This window comes from Rhinopithecus roxellana, chromosome 18 (genome assembly GCF_007565055.1).
Source record: "Rhinopithecus roxellana isolate Shanxi Qingling chromosome 18, ASM756505v1, whole genome shotgun sequence".
In the NCBI taxonomy this organism is placed as follows: Eukaryota; Metazoa; Chordata; class Mammalia; order Primates; family Cercopithecidae; genus Rhinopithecus; species Rhinopithecus roxellana.
The window spans coordinates 49,653,879-49,671,581 of record NC_044566.1 but is presented as its reverse complement, the minus strand read 5'-3'; the positions used below and the strand labels follow the sequence as shown (position 1 = coordinate 49,671,581).

Sequence of the window (17,703 nt, the reverse complement as noted above, 5' to 3'; positions counted from 1 at the left end):
TTTCCTCTTAAGCTTTTGTTTCAGATTCAAATACATTCTGAATAGACGCAATTAACCTTAATATGTATAACCTTACAGCATTCTACTGACTTTGAAGTAAGTAACCTTACTGTGTAATTGAACTAAGTTTCTTTTTTTTCTCATTTCTGCTATGGTTCTACTGATTATTATAGGTATTATGTGTTTTCAAGCTTTCATCATCCTATTGGTTTATTGTTTCACCATTCCAGCTGTCGAAGACTTTTTGAGCAACTCCCATTCATTTTTGATATTGTATTTGAACAAAAATGATTGCTCCCCAAGCCTTGGCAGACCACAAATGCACACCATACTGAGGAATGGAATCCAGTGCAGAAAAGTTGGAAATTTCTTCTATACAGGACCATAATTTCTACCCTCCTGCACAAACAGGAATGTAAATTTGATCTAATCAAACCAAAATGTTTTTTTAATTTTCATCCACTCTCTCTCTTCTGTCACGCATAGAACTGTGCTTTTCAAACTGTAGGAGGTAATCCTCTAATGGGTCATGAAATCAATTCAATGGATTTATTTTTAATGCACAAGAATAGAAACGGTCAGAGCACATCACATATAATAAAGGTGAAAATTGTTTTGTGTAATTTTAGTTATATATACACTAATATATACTCAGTCATGTACTAGCTCATGATGTCAAATGAATTGCTCACTGTAGGCTATGATCAGAAGTCTGAAAAAAAGTCACTGGAAGTTACTATGTTGTTGAGGTTGCACAGTGAGAGTGAGATAACTGCTCTAATGTCAGAGATGTTTGAGCCAGAGAGACTCCATCGTGAATAGGGGCTGGGTAAAATAAGGCTAAAACCTGCTGGACTGCACTCCCAGACAGTTAAGGCATTCTAAGTCACAGGATGAGATAGGAGGTTGGCACAAGATACAGGTCATAAAGACCTTGCTGATAAGACAGGTTTCAGTAAAGACAGCTAAAACCCACCAAAACCAAGACAGCAACGAGTGTGACCTTTGGTTTTCCTCAATGCTACACTCCCACCAGCATCATGACAGTTTACAAATGCCATGGCAACATCAGGAAGTTACCCTAGATGGTCTAAAGAGGAGAAACATGAATAACCCACCCCTTGTTTAGCATAAAATTAAGAAATAACCATAAAAATGGGCAACCAGCAGGCCTCGGGGCTGCTCTGCCTATGGAGTAGTCATTCTTTATTCCTTTACTTTCTTAATAAACTTGCTTTCACTTTGCTCTATAGACTTGCCGTGAATTCTTTCTTGTGTGACTTCCAAGAACCTTCTCTTGGGGTCCGGATCAGGACCCCTTGCCAGTAACACTAACGCCAGGCTACCAAGCTCACCTGTCATTTGTGAAAAGCAGCAGAACAAAGGGAACCCCCAGAGAAACTTTTCTCCTGCAAACTACTTCTCTATTCAAATCATTTTAAAACTATGGTGGGGTTCACGACATGTTATCCCAAAATTTGGACTTTGGCATTTGAGAAAACAGCAAAAGCAGGAAGGCCTCTCTCACCTTCTCCCATCTTTCTCCCCTGAAGCAAGCCATAAAAAATTTCTCTGACCTTCCTCTAAGGTAGGTCATAAGATCCTCATTTCAGAGGGATCCTCCCTCCTCCCTAAACCCATAGGAAACGAATGGAGACATAGAGACACAAAGAATTTGAACAAACAGGCCTTGCTACGCTTCCCCAGTTTATGTCATTAGACCATATACCTTTTTACCAATCATACTTCTATACACTATCCACTCTTCATCAAACCTAAGCATAAAAAGACACAGTTTTCCCTGGTTCTTTGAATCTTCATTTTTGGAAGCTCCTTTGTCCTATAAAACTTACATTACATGAATGGGTATGCTTTTCTCTTGTTAATCTATCTTTTTTTTATAAGGATATCAGCCATGAACCTAGGGATAGGTAAGGAAAGAAATCTTCCCCTCTCTGCAACTGTAAATGTCACATTACTGCTTCTATATTATCACTCCCTTTAGCCTATAGAACTTCTCTTTTCTTAAAGTCAATATAAAACAATGATAGGGCTGGGCGCAGTGGCTCACACCTGTAATCTCAGCACTTTAGGAGGCCGAGGCAGGTGGATCACAAGGTCAGCAGTTCAAGACCTGCCTGACCTACATGGTGAAACCCTGTCTCTACTAAAAATACAAAAATTAACCAGGCACAGTGGTGGACACCTGTAATCCCAGCTACTCAGGAGGCTGAGGCAGGAGAATCGCCTGAACCCGGGAGGCAGAGTTTTCAGTGAGCTGAGACCGCATCATTGTACTCCAGCCTGAGTGACAGAGCAAGACTCCATCTCAGGAAAAAAAATAAAAAAAGATGATAGGACCTTAGCTAGCTGCACTATCACTCCTTCTATCTATCCTCCCTCTATACATCATATTCAAGATCCAGAATTTGGTAGATAGACGTAGGTTTGAATACTGGTTCTGTCACTCAAAAAGCCATGAGATCTTGGAAAATTATTTTATTTTCAAGACTCAGTTTCTTCATCTTTAAGGTAGCAAACGGCTTATCATGAAGAAACTATTCCATAATGTACCTGACATACTTAACACAAGGTCTAGCACATGGTTAATCATTGAAAACACATGAGCTACTAAATGTTATTTTGGTTTGTCTCTCAGGGGTACCCAGTTTAATTATTCCAGGTCATAACAAATTTACTTCATGCTACAACAGGATTCCAATGCTTCATTACATTTCTCATTTCAAAAATAAGTCAAATAGTATTAGTATTAGTATCTGGTAATCATTGAGACAGCTACCCAGCTCATTGAGACATGTCATTAGTAAGAGTTAAATACTATCTGTTGCTTTATAAACTTCCTGCATGCTGAAGATTGACTTAAATAATCCCCTAATGAATAACCATCTATATTGAGCCATCAAGAAGATTGCTCATTACAATCAATCACAGATACTCTCTTCCAATGTACTATTATTTCATAACATTAAAAGGAACTCCAGCATTATTCAGTTCTCCATTTCCAGGGAAGAATACTAGCCTGATGCATTCAGGCCACTTAGCATCTATAAGCAGAATTTTATTTTCTTATAATCATATAGAGAAGGAAATTGAAAATATGGACATTGTAGTGAGGAAGCAATAGTGAAAACAGTTCTAATATGCTCTAATAAGTTTGTAAAAACTTGCACTTAATTTCAGAATATTGTATGTGGCTTATTCAGATGCAAATAATGTGAGTCAAAATGACTTAAGTTCTGTCTTAGACATAAGAAACCACACTTCAGGATTTCAGAAAACAGACACTAAATAGTGATATTTATAAAAATTTAACACTATAACTTAGTGACTTTATTATTGTATATCCCACCTTGTATTCCATGTTATAATTACAGAATACAAAATTTAACAATGCTTTTTAAGGAGAAAAGAGAAAAATCAGGACTGGCTATGAGGAACTGCTCTTACCAAACCATCATTGATTCTCCTTTTATCTCCCTTGAGAGTTTGGAGATGAAGAGAAGGATTACAAAGATTATTTCCTTCCCTCGAGCATAACAAACTGGTGGAATGCATTGAGATTGGATCAAGGAAAGTAGGAAAGTGTTTTCTGGGCCCTAAAGGAGGAAATGAGAAAAAGAATGGGTTTCCCCAATCTGCATAGATAGCATGCCATCAACAGACATAAATAAGATGTCTAAGTGTTGAGGTTGCAGTAGGGTGTTTGAGACTGTATTAGTTTGAGTTCTTCAGAAGCTGACACCAAGACAGAGTTAGACATGCAAGAGATGGATAAGGAGGAATGCTTGTGAAGGATGAATGGGGGAGCAGGGGTAGGCAAGGAAAGCCTTGAGAACAAGACCGGGTCTGATTCCTATTGCCAAAACCTAAATAAAAGACAACAAGAGAGGCTCTCCTAAAGAAAATTATATTTATTCTGGATTGAGCATTGCAATGGGAATACAGTGGATATATTCAGGAAAGCAAAGGAAGACCAGGGTTTTTAAAGGAAAAGTGAGGAGGGTGATATAAGTTGTTTGAGACAAATATCCTTGGCTACAAGAATCAACAAGGGTAGAATCAATCCAAGGGTGGACAGACAGTTGCTAGGCAGATGCCCTTGCAGAAGTATTTTATAAGGTTGTAGCTTTTGTGCAAAGTCGTAGTTTTTGCAGAGCCTTTTGTGAGAGTTCTTGTTATCAGGCATATGTGCGTGAGAATCCTCCCTTCATGGCCCCAGCTCCACATGTTTGACACAAGTGACCTCATTTTGAGTCTGACAACTTTCATTCTATGAAAGGACGGAAGGAAAGAGGATTGAGTAGCAAGATCCTCAGAGTGTTACACAGTTCTGAGAAAATCTTGGACAGGAATATGGGGAGTCTTCCAGCAAAAGTTGGCTAATAGAGGAGTCCCACATGGGCCAGGAATAGGCTAGCACTAAAACCATCCCAAGAAAATTGTATAAAATTGAGCAAGAGAAAAATAAAACAATAAAATGCAACCGGGCTTGCAGCAGCAATCATTAAGCCAGCTTGCCCTTTGGTCTACTTCCTTGTAGCCGGTTGCTGCTCGCTAGCCCAGCTGTGAGTTGTCCAACGGACAACCCCAGATTTTCTAGCCCCTCACTCTCCATGAATCCCCTTAAAAACCCTTGCCCAGTACCCGTGGAAGAAACAAATTTGAGGCTTGAGAATTCCTCCTGTTTCTTCACTGAGAACGTCACGATGATTAAACTCTTCCTCTGCTGCAAGTGCCATTGTCAGTGTATGGGTCTATTGCTGCACAGAGGGTGTATAAGCCTGGCAGTTCTGCAACAGCACTGGCACCCTGGAATGCTCAGTCATTGGCTGGGACGGGTGCGGCACAAGCCAGCACTCACAGGCAAGGTATAACGGATCCAAAAGGGTGGCAGCTGGGGCCGTCAGCTGACTATGCTCCCCACTGTAAGTTCTTCTGAAGACAAACTGAACAATAAGTTTCTCTGACTGTTCAGAGGCCACTTAAACTCCTGTGATATAATAAAAAATAAATATTTGGTCATGGTCTCTGGTTCCAAGTTCCCAAAACCCTTGGGATTCCCAGAGCGCTAAGTGTCTACTGTATGTTAATGACTGTTGGTGAGGTCCCTAGACAGCTAGCTTAAGAACCAAGACTGGTAGCTAGAAAAACCAACTATGAGATTGGAGGGTTAAAACTTTCAGCCCCATCTCAATTTCTGGGGAGAGGAGGGGTCTGGAGATTTAATCACCAATAGCCACTGGACTTATTCAATGATGCCTAGGTAATAAAGTCTCAATAAAAGTTCTTGAACTATAAGGTTTGGGGGTCTTCCAGGTTGGCGAACACATCAATGTACCTACCTAGAGTATGGAAACTCTTCACACCCCACCACCTACCCCTTCATCCCCCAAGAGATGCCTTACGCATCTCTTCCACTTCACTGAGTTGTATCCTTTATGATAAACCTATAATCATAAATATAGTAATTTCTGTGAGTTTTGTGAGTCACTCTAGTGAATTATCAAAACTGGGGAAGGGGAGATGCATGGGAACCCCCAACTTTGTAGTCTGGTGGGGAGACATACAGGTAGCCTGGAGATTCCATTTGCAGCTAGTGTCTGAAGTCTGAAGTGGGGGGTCAGTTTTGCAGGACTGAGCCCTTAATTTGTGGGGTCCACACTAACTCTGAGTAGTGTTAGAACTGAACTGTGGGACACCTAGTTGGGGTCAGAGTTAGTTGGTGTTAGAATGACATATTTGGTGTCAGGAAAAAAAAAAACAACACGCAACTCCTAATGATCCTGTAGACCAAAGCTCAAACGTCACATCTGAGGAAAGATCTTCCTGCTTCCAAGACCAGCTCAGACCCTGGCTTTCCTTGCAAGCTTGTCCAGCCCAGGGCCCACAAGGTGCATGTAGCCCGGGCGGCTCAGGACGGCTTTGAATGTGGCCCAACACAAATTTATAAACTTTCTTAAAACATGGAGGGTTTTTTTTTGCAATTTTTTTTTTAAGCTCATCCGCTATCATTAGTGTTGGTGTATTTTATGTGGGGCCCAAGATGATTCTTCCAATGTGGCCCCAGGAAGCCAAAAGATTGGATACCCCTGCTTTATAGTATACATATTTATTCACATTTTAATAAATGTCTGTCCCACCAATTAGACAGTAAGCTTCATAAGGGCTTATTTTTTGTTGAGTAGTTATTTGTTCCTAGTTTTTAATTAGTTATTTTAAGCTAGAGATCCTCTCATTCCATGGTGGTTATGAGGACTGAGAGTCAATATACATAGTGTGCTTCTACATACTAGGCACTATATAACTGCTATGGTTATCACTGCTCATGTTGAAATATCTACAATACTAATACAAAGTAGGCCACAAAAATGTTAAGATTAACATAAGTTACATACAAATTCAGCTCAAGTTAACTGTAAAATAAAGCTCCATATTATAGGTTCGTTTTCAAAATATCTTTTTATTTTCTTCAAACAGCATCAAGCTAAAGGACCAGGTATGGTTGGACAAGTACAAGAATGTGAACTCAACCCTATATTACTAGCACAGGCAAGACCTCATTTCCCAGAATTGGATAAAAACTAGGTAAATGCATGTCTTTGTATTATATTTATCTAGAGGTGATATAAATAATGTAAAATATTTACAAACAAGCAGAACATTAAGAGGAAGGATAAAGGTTTACTTTGGATTAGAAGTTTGTGTAAGCTTTTTTCTCTTTTAATTTGTGTAGATAGCTTTGATATGTAAAGACAAGATAAAAATCACCAAGTAAAACTAATTGGGAAAGCCAGTATGAATTAGTAAATACTTGTAATAACTTAAATCCAAATTCCATCAAGAGCTCAATCTTGTCTGAGAGTCTATCAGAGGTACTCAGAATCATTTAATATATTGATAGCCATAGATTTTTACTAGTATACTTTGTTTCTATGCAAGTAGGTGGTTTATTTATTTATTTATTTGAGACAGGGTCTCACTCTGTTAACAGCCCAGGCTTGAGTACAGTGGTACAATCATAGGTCACTGTAGTCTTGGAGCTCCTGAGCTCAAGCTATCCTCCTGCCTCAGCCTCTCGAGTAGCTGGGACACAGGTATGTGCCACTGTGCTCAAAAAAAATTTTTTTTTTTTTGGAGACAAGGGCCTCCCTATGTTACTCCTGGACTAAAGCAATCCTCCCACATTGGCTTCCCAAAGTGCTGAGGTCACAGGCACGAACCCCTGCACCCGACCACAAGTAGGTGTTTTAAACCAGTGTTTTTTCCGTGTATTCTTAACCAGGCACAAACACTTGACTTAAGGGTGACAGCATAGTACTTTACCAGGCATAAAGTTATGTTTTACACATGTGTATGTGGAAAACTTAAAACCCTATGAAGTTGTTATTGTCTCATATTAAGTAATGAGGAAACTGAGGCATAAAGTAGCTAAGGATTATGTTCAAAGAGCAAGTGATGGCATAATCAGAACTGAACCCAGGTCTACCCGGCATCAGAGGCCATATTCCTAATCCCCACACTGGGGCTGCAAGAGGAAATTAATGGAAGGATGCACACAAAACAAGAGAAATCTTTTACCATATAAATAATTTCACATTATGAGTAGACAAATGAAGCTGTACTATTAAAGCACTTAACTCTATTCTCTTTTTTTTTTTGTTTTGTTTCGTTTTTGAGACAGAGTCTCACTCTGTTGCCCAGGCTGGAGTCCAGTGGCGTGATCTTGGCTCACTGCAAGCTCCACTTCCTGGGTTCACGCCATTCTCCTGCCTCAGCCTCCCAAGTAGCTGGAACTACAGGCGCCCACCACCACACCCAGCTAATTTTTTGTATTTTTAGAAGAGACGGGGTTTCATCGTGTTAGCCAGGATGGTCTCGATCTCCTGATCTCGTGATCTGCCCGCCTCGGCCCACAAAGTGCTGGGATTACAGGCAGGCGTGAGCCACCACGCCCAGCCTCTTTATTTTTTTAAGTCAGAAAGTGTTTCTAATTTTTTATCCCCAAAATAAATAAAGATTTCTTTATTTTGGGGCAGCGGGTGGGCAGCTAATTCTACTGAGATATGTGCCATTCATTTTCCTTGGTTTTCCAACTCCATTAAAGGAAACAAGTGAGAAAGTGAATCTAAGTAACTAATGGAGATGCAACAAAAATTCAAAGTTGTCCCGACAGGATCTCAGACATCAAACCCCTAAAAGGGAATATATAATTCTGTACTTACTGCAACTGGTTTAGATGGAAAAAAAAAAAAAAAAAAAAAAGACTCAGTGAGAGATAACTAAACACTTCCTGGTATTTTTTAATGGTTTATTTGAAAATCTTTTTAGGAATTGCAAAATAGTGTGCAATGAGGTCTTCAGGGTATTAAGGCCTGCATAACCCATCCAAAAGCTGCCTGTTTCTGAGCAGTTTGGTCTAGCAATATTCCGGGGTAATTACAACCAAATAAGAACATAGATGCAACAGTTAATACTTATGTGATGATATGAGCTTGAAAATAAATGGTTATATCAAAATAAATGCTTTTTAACAGAAAAAAGTAATGCAAATCATGTTCATCATTAACTATTCATGGACATGAGACCATATGTCTGTGACCTTTGTTACTGTTAAGTACTATAGCTTGTAGATATGCGGGTTACTTGAAAGTAATGGGCTGCTTCTATTGTGGCAAGACACCAATTATCCTGAGGAAAGAAATGCAACAATCTCTAATTGATTTCCAGATTATCCACCCCATCTAGGGGTAAACCTAAGCTGAATAATATTAAAGGCCTGGTACTTTTAAAAGCTAAGGGATGAAAGAAAATCTACTGTTTATCGGCCATAAGGTTATATACTGTTTCTTAGCAACCAGGGTTTGTCTTTCGTAGGACTAGAAGTCGATGAAAAAGGAGACACTAAAAATAAAACCATTTGGACAGTTCCAATTCACAGAGGCAGCACTTCAAAGGCAGTGATGTTGTGATAAACCATACTGCTGAGTTAAAGAAGTTCACTCCTTTGGCTGGAAAGAGAGGCTCATGACACTTGCATAATAAATGTTTCCCGGATACTCACTGAAGTCCCTGAATCAAAGACCAGGAATAAATGCTACCTATCTGTTCTTGGATAGAGCACATATCAACATCAGGGCAAGAGTTACTACGGTCACTCACCTCCTCACTCACTCAGCTCCACTCCTCTGGTTGTAAGAGGCTAGTTTATCTGGGAGTCTTGTTGGGACACAGGCTTGCTCCTACCTAGAGGCAGAATTTGAATCTTCTACCCCATATCACATTTCTTGTTGACCCTTACCTGTTAGTGTCTGATATAGTAATTCCATTTAGGGCACCAAATTTTGTTTTTTTGTTTTGTTTTGTGTTGAGACAGAGTCTCGCTCTCTTGCCCAGGCTGGAGTGCAACGGTGAGATTTCGGCTCACTGCAACCTCCGTCTCCCTGGTTCAAGCGATTCTCCTACCTCAACCTCCCAAGTAGCTGGGACTATAGGCGCGTGTCATCACACCCAGTTTATTATTTTATCTTTAGTAAAGACGGGGTTTCACTATGTTGGCCAGGCTGGTTTTGAACTCCTGACCTCAGGTGATATGCCTGCCTTGGCCCCGCAAAGTGCTGGGATTACAGGCTTGAGCCAACGCGCCTGGCCCGGCACCAAGTTTTTAAAAAACAGTAAGGGAAAAGTTATTTCCATACTGGTTGGAGTATGAGCTCTGGAGATACCTGGAAAATGACATCTTACTGGATGCCTAGGCAGTTCCTACACACCCACGTCTTTCAATCCTGTAGCCAGTCACAAAAGTCAGAAAAGTAGCGTTCCTAGAAGGAACCGGGCTGGTTATTTACCAAAGGACTGCAAACTAGCAAACTCTATTTATAAGGCAAGGCATGGATGCTTTCATTTAAGCAAATGAGCTTTCATTCAGTCAGAATCCCTGTTGTTGGGCCCCTGTGGCTTCAAACTCCAAGGACCAAGAAGGTGCTTGTATGTTTGGGGCCCGGGCTCCCGCCCCGAAGCCAGGTTGTTAAAATACTCACTGTCTCTGGCCCGCGTGCACGACGCTCTCCCGCGAAGGGCTCTCAGGGGCTGCCTGCAAACCCTGTCTCTGGTCTTCCAGCGGGCCCAGCTTCCCGTGCCGCCCATAAGCGTCCCGGGGGTCCTGGCGGGAGGCAGGGGAGGCGCCGATCCCGGAGCTCACCACTCTACTGCGTGTGTACATGGTGCACAGCCCTCGGGTCCCGGGCCGCCGTCGCTGCGGGAGGGATGCGGCTGGGACGCTTAGCGAAGTCTCCAGACGGGATTCCAAAGTGCAGACAGAGGCAGCGGTTTTAACAGCTGAGTTTCGGTTTCTCAGAATCAGCAGCAAACTGCGCCCGCCCCAGAGAACTTCCCCATCTATTCTCCACTGAGGCCCCCTCCGACCTTATCGCGGGCTCACAGCCCAGGAGGTTGACTTGAGCTGGCTCGATTGGCTACAGGTGAGAAGGTTTAAAGTCTCACAATCACCTTAGAGGTTAATCAGAATAAGTGGGATCAGCCACGGACACCTGGTGACCGATTAGCCCGCAAAGTGACTACAATCCTGAAAGATACTTGAGAAACTGTTTAACAGGCAACTCTAATTTGAGGACCGCTGGATATTTGAGACTGTAAAAAATATATTAACCTTAAAATACCAGAGATTAGGTCAATAACTAAAATCATCTCAACAAAATGTCGCCTTTTATCAGTAATGACTGCGGTGTGGCTGTTACCAAGGCACATACTTTCAAGTTAGAGGAAATGGAAACTGAAATCAAAAGAAAACAAAACCCCACAAAGCTGGAGGAGTAAGCTAAGGTAGACGTGATTCTCCAGGCAGCCTTGCTAAGTAATTGACTAGACAATCGAGAACTGTTAAAAAAAAAAAAAAAAAAAAGACCTGCTCTGTGCAGAACAGTGTGCAATGGTGATGTGGGGACATTTTAAAATAAGGATTTGTAAGGCTCAGTTTCTGTAGGTCCAGGGGTGAGCTCTGGCATTCATATTTTTGAAAAGCTCCCAGATGGTTCTGATGTGTGCCAGGGTTGGTCACTAGGGTCACAATGCCATCTATACAAAGATGAGTGAAGGCTCCTCCCTCACATTACCTGCATTCTAGGAGTATCCTAGTAGACAGGTAAACAAATGGGAATTCCACTTTGGGATAAATGAAATGACAGGCAGCTGTGGAGGCACAGGGAAACTAGGGATTAGCCCTCTGAGTAATTCAGGAACAGGGACATTTGAGAATGAGCCACCAAAGACATAGGAATTCACCAGGAAGAAGATGCTACAGCAGAGGCTCGTCACTTAAAATGACATGGTATGTACTTAATTCCAGGGCTTGTCATGTGGCTGGAGCACCCCAGCCCTAGGTCAGCAAGGCACTTAGGAGCTGGACTGTCTTGCTTTTATTATTGGTGCTTAGAACAAACAGACAAATGCAGGTTTGATAGCTAATGAAAGAATGAAATTGAAGAATGGGCAAGGGTGGGATAGGAGAGAAGAAAATAATGACAAGGAACATGGTAGGAAAGGCAGTCAGGGTTTCTATGCCATCCTAAGACATTGGAGTTTTGTAGAGTAGGCCAGAGTTTCACAAATTTCAGTAAGCATCAGAACCACTTGGAGGAGGGTGTGTTAAAACAGATTTATGGCCAGGCACAGTGGCTCACTCCTGTAATTCCTGTACTTTTGGAGGCCAAGGCAGGAGGATCGCCTGAGGTCAGGAGTTGAAGACCAGCCTGGCCAACATGGCGAAAAGTTGGCTTTTTCAACGTTTAAAAGCCATTGAATTCTTGCTTCCAATAAAATTAGGCAGTAGCCGAGTGAGTAGAAGAGATAAAGGGCTAAAGTACTTGGCTAAATGAGGATGGGGGCCCAGGACCCTCCCTGCTCACCTCTGCTTCTCTTCACCAGCCACCGCTGTGGAAGAACGCACCCCAGAACAACTCCAGTAAGAGGCCAGCCCATATTTGCACCCAAATGCACACACCTACGGTGAAAGAATGGATGATACACAAGTAGAGAGCCCATTCTTGGGCATCCAAAAGGAGCCTGTAGATGTCTGTTGCCATAATAAATCACATTCATATTTTTTAAAACACTTTGAGAGGCCGGGCGCGGTGGCTCAAGCCTGTAATCCCAGCACTTTGGGAGGCCGAGACGGGCGGATCACGAGGTCAGGAGATGGAGACCATCCTGGCTAACACGGTGAAACCCTGTCTCTACTAAAAAATACAAAAAACTAGCCGGGCGAGGTGGCGGGCGCCTGTAGTCCCAGCTACTTGGGAGGCTGAGGCAGGAGAATGGCGTAAACCTGGGAGGCGGAGCTTGCAGTGAGCTGAGATCCAGCCACTGCACTCCAGCCTGGGTGACAGACCGAGACTCCGTCTCAAAAAACAACAACAACAACAACAACAACAAAACAAATAAACACTTTGAGAATGCGGCAAAACAAGAAGTGAGTGGAGTGAGAAATCGCAGGTTTGGAACTTTGGTGTGAGATGTGGTTATGTTGTGAAACAAATATCGTTAACTAAGTATATTCTTGAGGCCAACATGCCTATTATTAGCTCCTTTTGGAGAATCGGTTTTCCCCCAATGTGGGTTTTCCCTTCCTCAAACTTTAAATTTCATCCAACTACCAAAATAATTTTCTCCTTTGAAACAAGAGTTCCAGGGGTATTTTCCTAGTAAAGTACAATGTGGAAGATGGCCTCCAGAAAGACCATGCTGTTCCTCTTTTTGTTGATCTCTAGGTCTGCGTTTCTCACCCCGCAGGTACCTCACACTCAACAGCACCTAAACAGACTCTTAGAACTTCCCTCAAAGCTTGTCCCTCCTCTAGGTTCTCCTATCCAGTCACAAAGTTAAAAGTCACCATAAAGACAGCAACCATTAAATTACTGGGGCTCTAAGTTAGGCATATCGTGAAGATCAGGATTTTTCAACTTCAACACTACTGACACTTGGGGCAGGATAACTCTTTGTCGTGTGGGCCTATTCTGTGCATTATAGGATGTTTAGCAGCATCCCTGGCCTTTACACACTACATGCTAGTAGCACCTACCCACTTTGAGGCTATACAATCAAAAATATCTCCAGGCATTGCCAGATGTCTGCTAGAGGAAAAATCAACTCCATTTGAGAACCACTGATGTGTGTGATCTCTATTCCTCACAATACCCACATGGGGCAGAGGAGGAAACTGGACCTCTGAGGAATTAAGGGACTTGGTCTTGGTTGTGTGACTAGTATGTGGCAGAGCTGGTCTCAAAGCACTATAAAAGCCATCTCCCCTTCTCTCTGCTGCCTTCCAGTACTCAATTCTCTCTTCTAGTTTTTATCTATGCTAATCTCTCATGTGAAGTGTCTTTCATGTTTTATTTATTTGTTTTGTAGAGATGAGGTCTTACCATGCTGCCCAGGCTGGCCTTAAACTCCTGGCCTCAGGTGATCCTCCTGCCTCAGTCTCCAAAAGTGCTGGGATTACAGGCATGAGCAACTGACCCTGGCCCATGTGAAATGTCTTGATTTTGCTCCCTGCTTTCTGGATTGCCTTAGCTCAGATCTGTATTTCTTACCTAGCCATAACTAGGTTCTGAATTTATCTTCCCAATTTCAGTCTCTTCATCTTTCAATCTCCGTTTCACATTGTTAGAGCTAACTTTGTAAAACAGATATTATTAGTGTGACTGCCTTATTGAAAAACTTTCTGTGCCTTCCACATTGCCTACAACAGTGGTTCCCAAAGGGTGATCCTGAGACTGGCATCATTGGTATTACCTGGAAATTTGTTAGAACTGCAAATCCTTGGGCCCCATCCCAGACCTGAATCAGAAACTCTATTTCTTTTCTTTCTTTTTTTTTTTTTTTTTTTTTGAGACGGAGTCTGTCTCTGTCATCACGCCCGGCCAGTAAATGAGTTTAATCTGAGCAAAAGACATTTTGGTTGGGGAAGAGGAGAACTGAGTGAAAAGAAAAAGGATTCCAAAAGTTGTATAAAGAAAAATGTAAAATGAGGCATTGTTGGGGAATGGAAATTCAGAAATACAATGAGCAATTTTAGCCAGTCCTATGAGCTTTAAGAGAGAAGATTAAATCAAAAAGAAACTTTTGGCTGGGCGTGGTGGCTCACGCCTGTAATCCCAGCACTTTGGGAGGCCGAGGCGGGTGGATCACAAGGTCAGAAAATCGAGACCATCCTGGCTAACACGGTGAAACCCCGTCTCTACTAAAAAATACAAAAAACTAGCCGGGCGAGGTGGTGGGCACCTGTAGTCCCAGCTACTCGGGAGGCTGAGGCAGAAGAATGGCGTGAACTCGGGAGTCAGAGCTTGCAGTGAGCTGAGATTGCACCACTGCACTCCAGTCTGGGAGACACAGCGAGACTCTGTCTCAAAAAAAAAAAAGAAAAGAAAAGAAACTTTACCAATTTATTTTACTGCAAACATGTGTAAGTGTGTGTTCATCTTTCAAGAAAATAAATGGGAATATATATCTGATTTTTAAATTAATTGCCTTAGATTACTCCTGTATTAATATGTACAAATACAGAGAGAGACATATAAACTCTAAGACATTTCCTCATCATAAAATGTGTCAATGGAAAAAATCTTAGTTTCTGAAAATTCTAAAAAGTTACATTTCTGGCCGGGCGCGGTGGCTCACGCCTGTAATCCCAACACTTTCGGAGGCCGAGACGGGCAGATCACGAGGTCAGGAGATCGAGACCATCCTGGCTAACACGGTGAAACCCCGTCTCCACTAAAAATACAAAAAAATTAGCCAGGCGTGGTGGCAGGCACCTGTAGTCCCAGCTACTAGGGAAGCTGAGGCAGGAGAATGGTGTGAACCTGGGAGACAGAGTTTGCAGTGAGCCGAGATCGCGCCAGTCCACCCCAGCCTGGGCAACAGAGTGAAACTCGTCTCTAAAAAGAAAGTTATATTTACTTAAATTTGATTCTTCAGTGGAAAGTTAGATTAATCTAAGAGATTTAGGACAGCAGTTATCTAAAGGTTTTTTTTTCTCTTCTAACAAAGGAGTTATATAAAGCTCCCTGAATATTTGGTATCTCCTCATTTTTAGTGTGTGTGTGTATGTATGTGTTTGAGCATATTTGTATTGTGACAATTTCATGTGAAATTCTTCAAATCCTGCCATAGAATTGTGGAATGGTACAATTGTGAGTCACCGTAAGTTCACACAAGAAATATTTTTTGAATGATAAGCATATATCATTCTTTGCATCAGACCCTGGAGCTACAGTGGTAAACAGACAGAATCTTGTTATTCCAGCTTCATATTTAAGAGCATCTAATCACTTTATTTTAAACAAGGAGACAGAGGCTAGAGAAGCCAAATGACTCACCAGCATTGTGCACAAACTACTGGCATAGCTAGAACATAAATTTAAGTCTTCTGAGCCCCAAGTTTAGCTTTTCATATTTTGGAAAATGATTGTGACAAAATGTCTCTTTTGACAAAATTCAGAATTTGGCATGTTTTTTACTTATTATAATTATCCCAATGAGCAGCTGTGCATTACTTTCTAAAATCAAAATGATTAAGTCGAAGTTTCTGAACCTATCAGAATCAACATTAATAAAAATCTTAACATTCCAATATTTATCCCTATAATTACACAATCAAATGATCTCTACAATGATATTGTTTTATACAACTTGTCAACATTTCATGAATTGCAAACATGCTATATTTGGACTAAAATGTCTTTTCTTTAACGGTGTTAAAATAGTAAGCCTTATAGTGTAGTGCAAAGAATTCTACTTAAGAATGGAAAGATATACTGTTTTTCAGATGGCAATGTGTACTGTCACTTGGGGAAATGAGGAATGGAGAAATGTGCTTTAAATGATATTTCCTACCCTCAGATAAGTAGGAATTTCCTTGTTTGTAAATTCAAATCTGAGGAGTAGGTAACAGCTGCCATATCTGGGTTCTAACACTGTGTAGTAGCTGTCACAAGATGTCTGCTGGCTACAGGAATGGAAGGAATTTCCCTTAACTTTGGGGAAACTTCTGTAGACTCTGTCAGTGGCGTTGGCAGGGAGATTACCCTGAAGGGTTTCTTTAGCTGTGATAAATGAATCAAACAGAAACTCTCTAAAGTACTCTTCATTTTTTGTGTGTACTTTTTTTTTTTTTTTCAAACGAAGTCTCACTCTGTCGGCCAGGCCAGAGTGCAATGGCATGATCTCAACTCACTGCCACATCTGCCTCCCAGGTTTCAGTGATTCTCCAGCCTCAACCTCTGGAGTAGCTGGGATTACAGGTGTGCACCACCACACCCAGCTAATTGTTGTATTTTTAGTAGAGACCAGGTTTTACCATGTTGCTCAGTCAGGCTGGTCTCCAACTCCTGACCTCAAGTGATCTGCCTGCCTCGGCCTCCCAAAGTGCTGGGATTATAGGCATGAGCCAACACACCCGGCCTTAAAGTACCAGTTATTTTTACCCAACATCTGTTCCTTTTTCAAAGATGCCCCTTCTTAGGGAACTCCTAATTGTTCTGATGTTTTCACTCCAAGCCATCACTTTTGTGAGCTTCATAGTCCTTTGTAAATATCACCAGGTATGTAAGAAAACATGTGGTACAGTGGAAAGAGTAATGGCCACAAAGGCAGAAGACCTGAACTTGAGACCTGGCAAAGCCATTTAAAGAGTTTTGTGACCTCAGGCAATCATTGAAACTCTCTGAACTTTGGTTGCTTTATTTGTATGATGGAAATATTAATCATAATAACCCCACCTGTCCTATCTACCTTTTAGAAGCTTGTGAGGGCCATAAATTGCACCTTGATGCAATATAAATTGATGTTATAATTTTTGAGTTGTCAATGTAAGAGCTTTATATATTTTTTCTAATAATACTTAAATTTGTCCTCAAGGAATTCTTCACTTCAGTTTCAGGGGCTTTTGGTTTTAAATTGCTAAAGCATTACAGAGCCAAATCTTTGTTTTTTTGTTTTTTTTGTTTTTTTTTTTGAGACAGAGTCTCTTTTTTGAGATGGAGTCTCACTCTGTCACCCAGGCTAGAGTGCAGTGGCATGATCTTGGCTTACTGCAAGCTCCACCTCCCAGGTTCACGTCATTCTCCTGCCTCAGCCTTCCAAGTAGCTGGGATTACAGGCATGCACCACCACACCCTGCTAATTTGCATTTTTAGTAGAGACAGGGTTTCTCCATGTTGGTCAAGCTAGCCTCGAACTCCCAGCCTCAGGTGATCCTCCTGCCTTGGCCTCCCAAAGTGCTGTGATTACAGGCATGAGCCACCACACCCGGTGAGTGTGTTTTATCTTGAAATCCCTTTCAGAATAGAAATAAAGTAGTGTTTATAGCTTTACTTACCAATATAGAAATGCCTGGCACAGAATACAGTTTCCAGTGAAGCTGGAACTCTGTTGTCATAACTAGGAGACACCAGGCATTCCATAGACATTTTGTGACAATGTTCCATCCTGATATCTTCTGGTAGCTAACAAGAATTTCATTTCTGTGGATAAGGCCTTGTGTTCTCCTGTCTGACTTGACTTAGAAAAGGAGTCTTATTAGGAATTTCCATGACCTTTCATGTTTCCAGGACTGGGATATAGGGTTGGGATTCGCCATAGGCACATCACATGGGTTAGAGTTCA

At 41.6% G+C, this 17,703-nt stretch overlaps 1 protein-coding gene across 1 annotated transcript in view; it reads right to left on the bottom strand.

The window, feature by feature from the left end:
• EPSTI1 (epithelial stromal interaction 1) overlaps positions 1 to 10,751 on the bottom strand; it is a 109,603-nt gene extending 98,852 nt beyond the window's left edge. Inside the window, exon 1 of the mRNA XM_010368069.2 lies at positions 10,059 to 10,751. Coding sequence (XP_010366371.1) covers positions 10,059 to 10,240 — 182 coding nt within the window. The 5' untranslated portion in view covers positions 10,241 to 10,751. The remainder of the gene's footprint in view (positions 1 to 10,058) is intronic.
• Positions 10,752 to 17,703: the final 6,952 nt, after the last annotated feature.